Genomic DNA, 14378 nt, shown 5'->3' with positions numbered 1-14378 from the left:
ATAATTTTGTCTTAAAATATATCTTCAGGACATTCTGTCTAAATAGACCTGCATTTTGTCTTCAGGAACAGCTTAATCCAGCAGGATTGCTAAGTGGCAACAGGGAAAGTTCTCTGCTGCTTTCATTCCAAAGTTTCTGGTTAACAGAAAAAAAATCATCAATTGCATACTGTATTAATTTGCCCCTTTCCAACCTTGCAGTGACACGGAAGGCATGTCACATATCTGAGGGACCAAGATAATATCTATCTCTTTCCTTCTTCTAATACCTTCATAAATAAACAGTAATTTAAGTAATTAACTGTTGCAGGCTGGACCTCTTGTATTTACAGTTAGAGCTCAACATTTATCCTGCTTTCTAGACTTGGTCCTCTAATGGAATTTATGCAGTTGTGTGATCGCTGTTTCCTAAAGAATGCAGGGGTGAAATCACACAGATCAGAGCCTCACTGTTCCTGACACAGAGGCCTTTTTTTCCTCTTTCCCTCCCCCAACAGAGCTCTCCTGTGTCGCTCACTCGCAGCCGCGCAGCTGCAGCTCCCTCTCATGAGCTGTGGACAAGAGGGTTATTCTTACTGCCACCAATGTTTCCTCTGCTCCCGAAAGGGTCAAAACTCCCATGTGAAAAGTCTTGTTTGTTGATTAAATTTGTAGTATGCAGGGGAGAAGCCTTGTGCCTGTAGAATGGGCATGACGAAGAGGCACAGAACCTATTTCCAAATGTCGGGGGGCGGACAGCTGCTGCAGTTACCTGAGAGCATTTCCATCTGCTAAGGCTGGCTTGAGCGGGGAGGATTTCTGCATTCATGTCTGATAAAAGCCAGTCATGACCGTGTTTTCTGTGGCTCTCTCATTCAGATGACCTCTCTACCCAAGGACCAGGTGACCTTAGACTCAAATGCATCATCACAGACAAGTGTGAAAAACATATTTTTTGGTAAACGCCTCCTCCTTCCCACAGTGGCTCAGCAGCTTTTTTATTGACCACACCTCAGCTCCTTGAGAAACACTGATGTGAAAGGACTAAACGTGAAAAAAACAACAGCCTCCTTCAGTGTGCCCTGAAACCCAAAACCTTGGTGTGCTGAAGGATGGCTTCATGGGGCCCTTATTTCTGCATTTCTGGTTTTTGTTCCTCAGCTAGGCAGTATTTTTAAGGCACTTTTTCTATTTCACTGGTCAGCAGTAGCTATCAGAATATGGGGATTAACATATCTCCTTTGTCGATTCAGCCTGTGGATGACTATAGGGTGATAAACTATCCAAAAATGTGATCTTTGCCGTTACGTCAGAAAACACTCGATGTGGGCCAGCAATTTCTCTGTGTTTCTCTGTCACAATCTTCATGAAAACACTTTGGCTTCATTTTCCTCCATCCGTAGGATCCCGTACCTCAAGCTACGCGGGCAGTTTCCCATTTCTCCCAGGTACTCCCGGCCACGGAATCTCGCAGCTCCCGGGGCCCCCTCTGCTCCCCTCAGCTGGGGAGGGGCGGGGCCAATGCGTGGTGCGCCTCGACGTAACGCCCGCTGATTGGTCGATGGTGCCGTCCGTCATGCGCGGCTGGGCGTGACCGCGCGTGCCGGCGTTGCCGGGTAACGGCCGCCCCGGGCAATGGCGGCGGGACCGCCCCGCGGTGAGGGGGGAACGGGTGCGGGGGCGGCCGGGCCGACACCTCTTGTGGGACATGGGGCTGATGGGCAGGAGGAGGCGTGTGCGGAGGGGCCCTGTTCGGGCTGGGTGTGAGGAAAAGGGTGGGGCAGAAGCTTTGTGTGGAGGGTGTGCGCAGAGCGGGCGGAAGGGACCTAAGTGGGTGCAGGTCCCCTCAGGGGGACCTTCTCTTCCAGCTGAGCGCTGTAGGGTGGCATCAGGTGCTGGAAGAAGCCAGCAATGTGGTGTTTCCAGATGCTCCGTGTTAGAGCGAGAGGCTGTCAATCCCTGAATAAATCCGCCATGGCTGTTTTGTTTCCCTGTTGCAATTCCCCAGTAACACTCGCTTCTGTTGCAGGTTGGTGCCTGGCGATATAAAGTCGTAGGAATAGGCGGCAAAGCTGCTTAGGACTGTTGAAAATGCTGGGAGAGAAAAAACAGTTAATGGTGGCAAGAGACCTTTACACAGACCCCACGTTTCCGGCTAGTGATACCTCTATATTTTTTGATTATTGTACCCCGCTCGCCCAATTCAGAGGTGAAATATCCTGGTTGAGACCTAAGGTGAGTTTTAAGGTATAAAAGGCTGATTTTATTAGAACGGGGCTTTTAGGTAGTAAATACAAGTTAGCATTGAATGACTGCTTCTGGGTGTTTTTTGTTTTGTTTTGTTTTTTTTTTTTTTGTTTAGAAACACAGGAGTAATAAAACCAATGTATGTTAGCGTCAACAAAACACGAGTTACACTTTTTTAAGTCTAGGTGCTTGTTTGTAGAATTGATTTAAATCCTCTTGTAGAGCTTTTAAATTTCATGGCAGTAGTAGAAATTCAGATATTTTATTATAAATAAGTTTCATTTTGCAAATTTTGTGCATACCAAGTTAGAATGCAGCATTATGTCATTCCCAATTTTTTTGATGTATTGCATAACTGTCTTGAAAATAAGTAATTGGATTTTATAATTTTTCAGAAGCCTATTGCTTTTTTTGTGGTTGATTTCTTTGATAACAAGAAAGAAAACTTCTTAAGTTTATAACTTGTCATATGATTCTTATTGCTTTTAAACTTATAGCTGGGTTGTAGAGCAAGCTGTATTAGAGCTAAAAGCTTTAGAACGCATTTCTGGAGAACACCCATTTAAAGTGAAGTATTTATGATACTGCCTTTGTGTACAAGGGGAAAAAGGCTATAAAAATGTAATGGAGGAAGAAAGTATGTTGTCTTGAGTTATATTTTTTCCCCTGTTTCTGAGGCTGTGTGTAGAACAGTGACAGAGCTGTTGGTTATTAGGTGTAATTGGCAAACAAATGATTTCATGGAGTCGAGTTTGCAGCTTCCTGCTTTTGTACTTTACACCTTGATTGCTGCTGAGGGCTGATGAGTTAATTTCCATCTCTTGCAGTGTTTATATATAAGGAGAACTATTTCACAAACTCACTTTCAGATCAGATTAAGTATTCAGAACCTTGCATCTGAAATTCCCTCTTGTGCTATTGACTAATCTATTTTTCTGTGCCCTAGGGAAGGTTTTTCCTTTGTTCTAATTCTGAGATGTTTCTAACTTGAGATGTGCAGTTTAATGTAGATGGCATCAGCCTTGAAACAGTCGATCATAAGTCTATCAAGGAGCTGATGAATTATGTTGTCTTTCACTTATTTACTGCTTTTGCTAAGGTTGCACCTGATGGTGATAATTGTGTACTGAAATTCATGTGGCAACTAGATTTACATTCGTGAAGTACCTGCAAAATACCCCCACAAGACATTTATTTGTTACTTCTTACTTAGGCTGTGTATGAAAAGGAAATTTTCTAGAAGTAAAAATTCCCTGATTTTATGAGAGCTCTCTTGAGCCCTCCCAGTCCCTGAAACATAGACTTTCTTAGAATGTCATGCAGGCCTTAACTCCTCCTCTTTTATTTTAGGACATTTGTTCTTCTCCTCGGTTATTTTCAAACAATCTGGAGGATTTGCAAGTAAAACAAGGAATTCTGGGAGACTGTTGGTTCCTGTGTGCCTGTGTAGCTTTGCAGAAGAGCAAATACTTACTGAACAAGGTATGGAGTAGTTTCATGTTGGAGAAGTTTTCTTCACCTAATTGACAGTTTTGTATCATTCAGCAGTCCCAAGCTGTCCTATGAGTATTGCCTTCATTATGCTCAGTTCCACTGGTTTTGTTATCCTATTTTTTTCTGTGTTTGTTACAAATAGTTGATATTCAGTGTATTTTAAACTAGTTTCGTTTCCAAAGAATAAAATTAATGAATTCATTGTTTGCCTTGATTTTGGTTTTTGTCCCCCAGGTAATCCCTCCAGGTCAGCCCAGCTGGACAGATGAGTCCTACCAGGGCTGCTTCACGTGCCGGGTCTGGCAGTTTGGCCACTGGGTAGAAGTGACCATTGATGATCGCCTGCCTTGCCTTGGGGGCAAACTCTGTTTTTCCCAGTGTCAGACAGAGGATTTGTTTTGGCTTCCACTACTGGAAAAAGCTTATGCAAAGTATGTGAACGCTGCTACTGATGAAAATGGAACTGCAATACTTGTATATTTCTTCTGCTTACTTATTTTACACAGCTGCTTTGGGTATTTGAGTAGTATCTTTGGGTATCTTTGGTAGATCTGAGTGTTGTGGCTGCTGGCGGTCCTGTCATGGCTTGTGCAGAAGCTGCTCTTTAAAACTGTATGTTTGTAAAGTGTGCTTCCAGTTGTATATGAGGTAAGATAGTCTTAGGGAGCTAATTCTGGTGAAAAGTAAACTGCAATGAATTTTCAGGATTCAAATTATGTTTGTTAAGTCTCTATCCATTAGTTATCTAATTTGTTAAAGGAAGATGTTCTGCTAGGGAAGATGAGAGCTCAAGGAGAAGCAGAAAGCATGCAGATATTTTCATGGAAAGCAACAACATTATGTAAATTTGTGCTAGCTGTGGCTCTGGTTGTGTGAGTTTCACTTCTCTTTTGTATAATTTGTTAGTTTATGGTTTTAGGAAGAAAATGCAGCTATTTAATGGTTTATGGCACATCAGCGGAAAAACTGTCCAGATGGACAAAGCAATTTGGAGATAAAATGTGCTGGTAAGATAGACATCTAATGTCCCAAAGAATCTGAGCAGAAGATTTTGTGGTTGCCAGCAGAGGGCAGAGGCAGACTTCAATTAGGAAGTAACCTACTCAGCTGTAGATACAGTGAGCAGAAGCTGTGAAGCACCAATGTCATGTTAAAGGTTCTCTAGATTTGTAATGTATATTTGTTTTCTGTAGAGATCTTATTGTTCAATCTTAGAATACTATTTTAGTCTTGATGACTTTTGCTGTATTTTGCATCTGCTACATCAAGTGGGGCAGTCCCTTGTTTTGTTTAGGTTGTTGAGGGAAATGCTACTCTGATTATTAGTGCAGAGTGAATAAAGAATAATTGAAGAGAAAGAATGAAGTTAATATATCAAAAAAGATAATGTAGAGCGTGGATAATAAGGTACAAATGACTAGTACTAGACAACAGCAGTTTTTAAAATAGAATAGAGAGAATGTAAGAAACTTCCCATCAAGCAGTGGACTATCCAATGACTTACATATCCTTTAGATGTTGTGTTCTATATAAATAAGATAGTATGTGCTTTTTCTTTCCTACTTTGGGTTATGAAGTAAGGCACAGTCACAGTGATATAGAGTGGGCTTGAAGTGTGTAAGAACTGTGTTTCTTTTGTTCTACTGTGTGTACAAACTTTTCCTTAGTTTTTAATTTTTGTTTGCTTGTTTTTAGAGTGCATGGATCTTATGAGCAGTTGTGGGCAGGACAGGTGGCAGATGCTTTGGTTGATCTGACTGGAGGAATTGCTGAAAGATGGACCCTGAAAGACCCTGGAAAAAATGTGGAGAAAGAGAAGACTGGCATGGTTTTGGAGAAAGCAGTATTTAGAAGATTAATGAATCTAAAGGAACAGTGTGTAATAAGCTGTTCAGTCCTCAACTCCAGACGAGGTGATAGTAAATGTCTCTATTAACAGGCTTCAAAGGACAAGGCAGCCAGCAAATATAAGTGCTGATTCTAGTACCATGCCAGTTTCATGGTAAAATTTGAAATGTTTGGATAAATGAAGATTTAAGGATGTTACTGAGTTCAGGATGGGGGCTGCTTTTGAGTAGTGCTTTTTATATTAGAAGCTAATATGGTCAGTTCTCAAAAAAAATTGCACCCTCCCCCTCCACTCAAAAATGCACTCCCTTGAAAAAGCACCTCAAAAACAACCTTGAAAACCTCATTGAATTTCAGCACAATGAATTTGTAGGGATTTGAGATCAAGGAGTGAGTTAATACAGTTTGCAATGTTACTTTGTTTCTCTGTAGTCACTTAAATGAACTGTTTGTGGTTTCTTTGTGCTGTTATAATACAGATTTAAAACCAACTTAATTTTATCACAAAATTGCCTTCTTTCACTAGTGTTACTGTAAAATATGGAACAGATTATTTTGTTTATTTTCAATTTATTTTTTTTTCTATTCAGGTGCAAGTGAACTAGGAGAATTTCATGCCTTTATTGTGATAGACACATTGAATCTCTCTGAAGTGTCAGGCAAGGAAATCTTCCTACTACGAATACGAAATCCTTGGGGGAGGCGGTGCTGGCAAGGGCCTTGGTGTGAGGGGTGAGCAGTTTTATATTCATTTAAAAAACCATTTGTGTAAATTTTGAAGCACAAAGCTTTTCTATGTATTGCATAGGCAAACACTGCTAATAATCTGTAGCAGAGGGGAGAGGCTTCAGTGTCTGTGTGCAATCCTTTAGAGAGCTGGAAGTTCACACAGCTCATTAGTTCTGAGGCTAGTAAATTTGATCTCCTAGCTCTCGCAGTCTAAATTTTTTAATAACTTTTTTGTTTATCAAGTCATCATGTCTTTTTATAGAGACAAACTTAAGGTGCTGGCTAATTTTCTGTTTCTGATTTTCATGCTTTTTTTTGTTCTGCCATTGATCTAAGTGTCTTTGATCCTGTTTGTTTCTTGCAGTCACTCAGCTTTTACTTGACTCTCTCATTTGATCCTGGCTCAGCTGCAGAAAACAAGCAAAGGAGTAATGATAAGACTATAGCAGAAAAAAGGATGCATATGCTTTATGTTTGTGTGCTTTCATTTCTGTAGATTGATATGCATAGGAGAAGCTGGAATTAAGTCCATATAAAGTAGAAATAAAGAAGAGATCTGTTTTATAGGACTTGCAGAAATATGTGTAGCAGCTCAAATAGCAAAGTAACAAGAATGAAAGGGCAGACCCTACTTGCTTATTTTGGAAAATGTTAGTATGTTTTGACTGTAGAAAAGAACATGCAATTCTCGACCCAAGCAACAAGCATTCAGCATTAAAATATGTTAACAATATGGTGATGTTAATGAACATTTCTGTGAAAATGTTTTTCTTCCCTGAGTTAGATAATTTAATTGCATTTATTGAGACTTCAGCTGATGTTTTTTTCTTTTGTTTTGGTTATACACTTGGTCTCTTGTAGTTTCTTTGTCAAAGAGTAAGTTGCTATGTAATTCCAAGAGGATAGGGGGTTGTTGGGTGGCCTTAGAGCCCTGTTTTATACAAGTGCAGAACTGTTCTTTTTTGCTAGTGAAACAGTGGAAAATGTTGGAACTACAACTTTTAATGAGCCATAAATGATGAGGCTCAAGGTTTAAGTTCTTGTTTTATCAAGACTTGGCAAGCAAATTCACGGGGTAGCCAGTTGCTTAATACAAATGGCAGTTTTTTATGTAAAGCATAACAGTTCTTTCAGAACAATCACAGTGCAGCTTGTTTTACTTTTTTGCCTTTTTTAACAACATTTAGGAATCTTTATTTTGTTCTCAGTCTTTTTACTGACTTTGCAAACAAAGCACCTATTTCATCCAGAAGTTTGTTCGGCATCCAATCTGGTATTAGGCTGTTTCTAAGTTTTCTGAGATAAGTTATGACTTGTGTTTCCTATGATCCATCTCACTGACCAGCAATGTGCAGAGAAATTTTCAATGAAATTATTTCACAATAAAATGAAGAAATCTCTTCTTGCTGTCCTGCTCCATAAGATATTTGGTAGAACATTGTTCTGGAATGCTACTGGGCAAAGAGCTTGAATGTTAACTTTTGTCTTATGTCAGTGGTCAAGGATGGAACCAGCTAGATCCAGTAGTTGCTTCAGAACTCCTCTCACAGATCCAAGAGGGAGAATTCTGGGTTGATGAAGAGGAATTTTTCAGGGAATTTGATGAGATTACCGTGGGCTTTCCAGTCAATGAGGAAGGACAGCTTCAGAGTCTCTATACAGGTGTGATATAAGAAGACATCTTTATCATGCAAATAACATTGTCAAGGGGAAGAATTGATTTGAATTGTAAATGGGTGTAACAGGACTATAATTTCTTTCTCAGTTTTCCCCTCACCTTTAGATCCATAGGCCTCTTCTGTCTCTACTGCAAGAACAAGACAAGCAGAAATTAAAGATCTTGAGAGAAACCATTGCTATTTCTATGAAATCTAGTTACTTACTAGTTGGTTGGGAGATTAATGTCCTCTGGCTAGAAGGCTGTTATTCTGGACAGCCCTGTGGTGTTTTGTGTTTAATGGTAGATACACTTGAGATTTCTAGTAACAATTTCTTGTAAAAATCATGTCATCAGTCTGTCATTACCAACTGTGGCATTAATTCTCTTGCCTCTCAAAATCTTGATCATGAATTTCTGCTTTAGGGAATGTCAAGCTATGACACAGAATGTTTTCTTGGGCTGGGGGGTCTCTGCCAGATACCTGTTGTGTAATATTAATCAGATTCTCATGTCTGAAATCCACACCGTGATTTTTCTTATTTTGTTAGAGAAAGTGCTGTATCACTCACAGAATCTTTTTGGATCCTGGGTGAGAGGCCAGTCTGCAGGTGGCTGCCGTAACAACAGCAGCTTCCCTACCAACCCCAAGTTCTGGCTGAGGGTCTGTGAATCGAGTGAGGTGTGCATTGCTCTGCTGCAGAAACACAGGAAATACAGCACTGACTGGGCTGGAAGGATTCAAAATCCAACTCGCTTAGCAGAGGAAAATCCATCTTTCACTGAGGGCATTCAGAGAAAGCATTACCAGGCTGTGGGATTGCATGTCTGGAAGGTAATACAAAAGTGACATTCTTCTCTTTGTAAATAGAAGTTTAAAAGCATTAGTGAAATATTTGAGTAAAATCATTAATTTCTCATGCCAGTGATATGATTCAACTGGTCACAAATTTTCTGTCTCTGCTTTATGCTGGAATGGATCTGTTTATCTCACAGATACTGTCTGTACAAACTATTACTGGACTAGTACTTTCTTCTTATCACTGGCACTTGGGACTGTTCCAAACAAGTGCATGACATTTCAGGCTGATGACTTGAAGCCATTCTAAATTTACTCCTCCTGGATATTAACTCTTCCTACTTCTCTTTGATGTTTAGGTCATCTGCTGACACTCTTGTCTTTATTTCATTTGTCAATATATGCATGCTTAAAAATGTTTTAAACAATATTTGATAATTTTTAGTTTTTATTAAAAGCTACTAATTTTTCCTAAACCATCACACATCATTATGCATCTATTTTAGGTGGAGAAGAAACGATTTAACCTTCCAAAGACCCTCTCTGCTCCTCCAGTTGTAGGTACAGTCTGCCATTCCTACGATAGAGAAGTCCATGTGTGCTGTGACCTTTCACCTGGCTTTTATCTTGTTGTTCCCAGCACATTTCTGAAAGATGCAGTAGGGAATTTCTTGCTTCGTGTATTTTCAACAGGAAGGATCTCTCTCAGGTAGGTTTAAAACAAAGCAGAGTGTTTCTTAAAATTGGTGACATCAATACAAGTGTAGCACTGAGTGGAAATGTTCAAAATATTTTGAAGAGTTGTGCAGGGTGCTGTGTAACAGCATTGTATTGTCTTTGAATTCATGCAAGTTCCTCAGCTCCTTGTTTTTGTCATGAAGCTGCTGCTACCTCTTGTTAAAATACAAACCAGACGTAGCCAGATGAGTAGCATCTTGACTCTAAGCTGCAGCTTAGTGCTATATGCAGAGGCAAAATGTAGTGTTAGCAGCTGCTTAAAAGCTGGTCAGATTTGTTTATATTCTGTTAGTACATGTTTTATACACTTTAGTTTCTTTTCTCTCTTATGTTTGATAGTGAACTAAAGCCACCACCCACGGATGCTGCCCTCTGTGAAGAACTCCCAGCTGGTGAATGGGAGACGGTGCAGCTGCATGGATGCTGGAAGAATGGGCTAAATGCTGGAGGTAGCAGGAACTTCCCCTCCTTCCATACCAATCCCTGCTTTCCCCTCTCCATTCCTGCAGGACCGGGGAAAAGCAGTGTGAAAGTCACTCTCCGTCAGCACTGCATGGATAGCAAGTGTTGTCCAATAGGTTTCCATATTTTCCAGGTAAGGCTTCTGGTCAGTTAGATTGCTCATTTTCCAAGGGTCAAGGTTAGCTTGTCAGCACAGGGCTCCTTGCAATTTGCAAGGGACTTGCTGCTTCTGGGAAGTAATGCCAAAGAAAGATACAGAAAAATTTAGGTAGTTACACAGCATAGTAACCAGATAATTGGTCCCACTGAATTCTCACAAGGTTCTAAATTAGTTTTAGTAATGATGAACTCTTTTGAAGATTTGCAAAGAATTTTCAGTGCCCTAGTAATTGAGGACCAGACCTTACGGTAATTCATCATGAAAACTTACTTTCTTTGTGTCTAATAATTAAATGTCCATAGGCAAATGATATTGGATCAAAAGGACTGTGATATCTTGAGCAGGTGATCCGAAACAAAACAAGATTTGATTTGATATGGATAGGTACTGATTCTATATGTGTGTGCCAGTGTCCAACAGCATAAATGTAACCTGAGAAACTGCTGCCTAAGTAACTATTTTGCAAAGAAAGGTAGCTTTATTTTTAGAAAACATGCTTCAAAAAAAGTATTGCTTAAGTGAAAAGTAGTAATCAGAAGTAATCATAAAACTTCAAGTATACAATATGTGAAGAAAGATTGGCATTTTTTGTGCTTATAGGAGACCGAGATGAAGTCTAATATGACTTTTTAGTACAGGAAAGACTGCTAGATATAGGAAGGACACAGTCTGCTCAGCAGATCCCTGGGATGGAAAACAAGTGCTTTAGGCTCCATCAGGGAAGAATAAGCTTAGACAATAGAGAAAGCTCTAGAGATATGTGAGTAGTGGGTTCTATACATTGTCTACAAACAGGCTAGAAATGATTCATCTGTTCTTAGTACTACCATCTGGGTTTTCTGGAAGCTTTTTCATTCCTCTTCTCCCGAGCTCTGTACAGTAGAGCGATTATTTGGTATAGAGATGGACCATATTACACTGTGGTGTATTAGGAATGAACCATTGTGAGACCTGAAACAGATGAAAATCTAGGCGTGTCTGCATTCTTTTTTGCAGGTGCCTAACAGCAGCTGGAAACCACAAACTACTTCTTTTGTACACTTGGAACCACTGGTGAGCTGTGTTCCTCACTGCTATTCCCAGGAAGTCAGCCGACTTTGCAGGCTTCCTCCAGGAAGTTATGTCATTATACCTTCTACATACTTGCCCAATACAGAAGGCAATTTTACAGTGGTCATAGCAACCAAAATAGACAGGTAAAATTATATTGCCTTTTATTTGCACTTCTAGTCTTTTTAGTGCACGTATTACAGAATGCATGAAAATGCTTGCAGTAACGTGTTCTCATGATGGAAACTTTGTGAAGTCCTTGTATTTCTGTTGTGTTTGCATGCACTGCTTACCACTTTGATTATGTTGGAAGAATGACTAAAAAAAGGTGGTATTTGTTAAATCTTCTTGCACCAGTTACTGAATATCAGATATCTGTTGCTGGAGGAGATGGCACTAAAGTAAATAATTACCAGCTGTATCATCCATGTTAGGTTTTATATTGATAGTTAACAATGCCTTTTAAAAATCAGGATTGTTTTTGAGAAAATGCAATGAGTAGCCAGCCTTATTCCAGGTAATTCCTAACTATGATGTCAATAACAACAGCTCTGAATCAGAATTGTAAATTCCATAAGACTGCAGTAAGACTCAATAGAATTGCAGAAAGATTTGTTATGGGAATGCATGTGGAACGAAGCCTGATATAACTTCTCTTTTTGAAGTGGGATAAATACTTGATATATACAAGATTCCCAATGCTTTGTGCAGAAATAATATGGTTTGGGTTTTCAACAGGAAGCGCATTCACAGCCAGGAGACACTTGGACAAGTATTACAAGAGGTAAGTGATATATTTTGATGGATATAATTTGGTGTATTCATTCTTGGAGTCACCACAGATCTGCTTGTTTTAACTATATGTTGTATCCTTCCACCATCTGATTGGTTTTGATATTTGGTATACTCTGTATATCAAATGTTTATACTGTTTAAAATTCTAATGATGTTATAGGGTTGTAAAGGCTTAAGAAAGCAGTGCAAAATGAAAAGATTAGGTTTTTATTTGTTTCCCTACAGCAAGCCCATACAGCATTCCACCATTATAATCCCTCCTGGAGTGCAAGTTGTTTTGATCAAGTTAATGACAGCTATTTCAGATTTTGATTTGGTTTTGCTTGATTAGATAAGCATGTAATATAAAAGAGTTGGATGTGAATACTGAGTAACTAATACAATGTTTTTATTGGGTGAAGAGAATTTTGATTAAAACTTGTTTAATTAAAAAATAAAGTATTATTTTAACATTGATTTGGTTGGTGGATCAAAACATGTCCGTGATAACACTGCTTATTAGGTGGAACAAGACCATCTAGATACTTGGGTCTTTCCCTCTGAGGTTTGAACAAAACAAAAATTGTAGGAAAATTTCTTCACCCAAGTTTAGAATTTGCTTACTCATTTTCTGAATCTGGGTCATGTTGACCAGTGATTACATTTTTTTCTTAAAACCACACAAACAGTATGGATTTTGTGTGCTTCACAAAGTGGACACAGACCTGTGTGTACTTTCCATATGGTTCCTGTTACTTTAATATTTAGTAGCTGAAGTCCTAATGAAGGTCCTTTGTTACCACTGTTTTGGGAACAAAATGTTGCAAGGCTATTATATCAAAAGGAATCTATTACAACTTAAGTTTCTTTATATTATTTCATGAAAACAGAATCAAAGAAACAAACACTTCAGATTCTTCAGGACAGCTTCAAGAATCTGGAAATTGTGGTTATGTTTTTCTTATGAGTGGAATAAATTAATGTCTGAATCTAATCTTCAACACTATGAGCTTTTCTAAAGACTGGATTTTAAACTTTCAGGAGTTTAGCTCCTGAGGGTTTCAGGCAGTCTTCCTCACTTTGTACTAGTGATTTCTAAAAGATGAATAACATCAGCAGAGTTGGATGTTAGTGTATTTTTCTAAAAGTTTGACTGTGTTCTCCAGTTACTGAGGTGATGGGATTTTGAGTTTTAAAGTTTTTTGGTTTTTTTTAAAGGATGTTTCAGATGAAAAGCTTGCATTTTGATCTTAGATTTAGTGTAAATCTTTCTTTTCTCTGATTCACTTCAATTCCTTCTTGACAAAAAACCCAATGAAACAGCTTTTTTTCTCTGTATTGCACATTTTGTTGTAGGTTTCCTTTACAACTGTGATGAAAAGGTAATATGGAATTCTCATACTGTCCTTTCAAGAAACATTGGGAAGCTGAGGAATGCTTCATCTCTTGCTCTTCTCAGTTTTGAATGGGATAACAAGAAGATGCTCTTAGCGGAACTAGTTTTCATTGCTACCGGCTGTCAGGCCTGTGACGACTTCTTTTTAAAAAAATACCTCTTTTAATCATGAACAATGAATATTTGGTCTTCCCACATTTTTAGAAGGAGCATTGTACAGCAAATTATCATGTACCTCAGTTCTTCAAAAATATACAGGTGAAGAATTATGTGCATGTTTGAACCCAAGCTACAGTTTCGGAAGAAAACCGGAAAACTTATGTGTAAGGACAGGTTGGATGGAGCCCTGATCAACCCAGTCTTGTGGAATGTCTCCCTGCCCATGGCAGGATTGGAACAGGATGATCTTTAAGGTCCCTTCCAACTATGACCATTCTGTGATTGTGAAATAATATTTTATTGGAAAAAAAAAAATCAACCTGACAGAATAACTTCACGTAACCAAAAGGGTGGTGAACATAGAGGAAAATTTTGAGTCTTTTTTTCAGGTGGGATATACCTCAAGAATAATCAAAGTACACTGGAGTAGAAAAAGTCCAAACTCGTATCTGACACTGCCAGTCCTGCTGCTGAGCACTTTACCTTGAGCCCTCTATGGAACCAAGCAGATTGGGGGTTCAAAGGAAAGATTATTTTTGGTGAGTTTTTCTTTAATGAATGCCAGAAATAAAAAGGACAAGACTTGAAAACCTTTGAACTGTCCTGTCAGACTGCTTTTGTAAATCTGTAAGAATGTGTTTTATGGAAGAACTGCCCTTGCTGCAAGAAATGTGAAGTTTAAGAGTTGTTTCTTAATTTATGTTTGAAAGTATTTCTTATTCAAGCAGGATTTTTAAAATATTATATTTTCCTCGATAAAAATAAAGTAACATTGAAAGTTTTAAAATGGCTTTTATTAAAAAGGTGAAAAATACCAATGATGTCAAGTATGCATTTATTCTGTGGTAGCAAACATTACCATGTTTTAGAACCCAGTGGTTGTCAC

At 38.8% G+C, this 14378-nt stretch overlaps 1 protein-coding gene across 2 annotated transcripts; it reads left to right on the top strand.

Moving 5' to 3' along the window:
* The first annotated feature begins 1528 nt into the window (after positions 1–1528).
* Positions 1529–14274, top strand: CAPN10 (calpain 10). 2 transcript variants are annotated; one of them, XM_033516597.1, is made up of 14 exons: positions 1529–1636; positions 2009–2214; positions 3577–3708; positions 3955–4151; positions 5416–5633; positions 6159–6300; positions 7793–7959; positions 8506–8789; positions 9260–9462; positions 9831–10086; positions 11110–11309; positions 11902–11947; positions 13294–13319; positions 13882–14274. In XM_033516597.1, exons 2-14 carry the CDS (start codon positions 2071–2073, stop codon positions 13901–13903), a joined length of 2037 nt encoding a protein of 678 aa, XP_033372488.1. In that variant the 5' UTR covers positions 1529–1636; positions 2009–2070; the 3' UTR covers positions 13904–14274. The 2 variants fall into 2 exon arrangements, with proteins under 2 accessions (XP_033372488.1, XP_033372489.1); XM_033516598.1 differs by lacking the exons at positions 1529–1636; positions 2009–2214 and having other exon boundaries at positions 3602–3708; positions 5388–5633.
* Positions 14275–14378: the final 104 nt, after the last annotated feature.

The sequence above is a fragment of the Parus major genome, chromosome 9 (genome assembly GCF_001522545.3).
Source record: "Parus major isolate Abel chromosome 9, Parus_major1.1, whole genome shotgun sequence".
NCBI classification, from domain to species: Eukaryota; Metazoa; Chordata; class Aves; order Passeriformes; family Paridae; genus Parus; species Parus major.
This window is presented reverse-complemented; position numbering and strand designations above follow the sequence as displayed.

Excerpts from the sequence above, each read along its gene's own strand:
- CAPN10 (XM_033516597.1), top strand. The coding sequence starts at position 2,071 with ATGCTGGGAGAGAAAAAACAGTTAATGGTGGCAAGAGACCTTTACACA. Across the intron at positions 2,215-3,576 it reads TATCCTGGTTGAGACCTAAG|GACATTTGTTCTTCTCCTCG; the intron begins GTGAGTTTTAAG and ends CTTTTATTTTAG. Across the intron at positions 5,634-6,158 it reads AGTCCTCAACTCCAGACGAG|GTGCAAGTGAACTAGGAGAA; the intron begins GTGATAGTAAAT and ends TTTTCTATTCAG.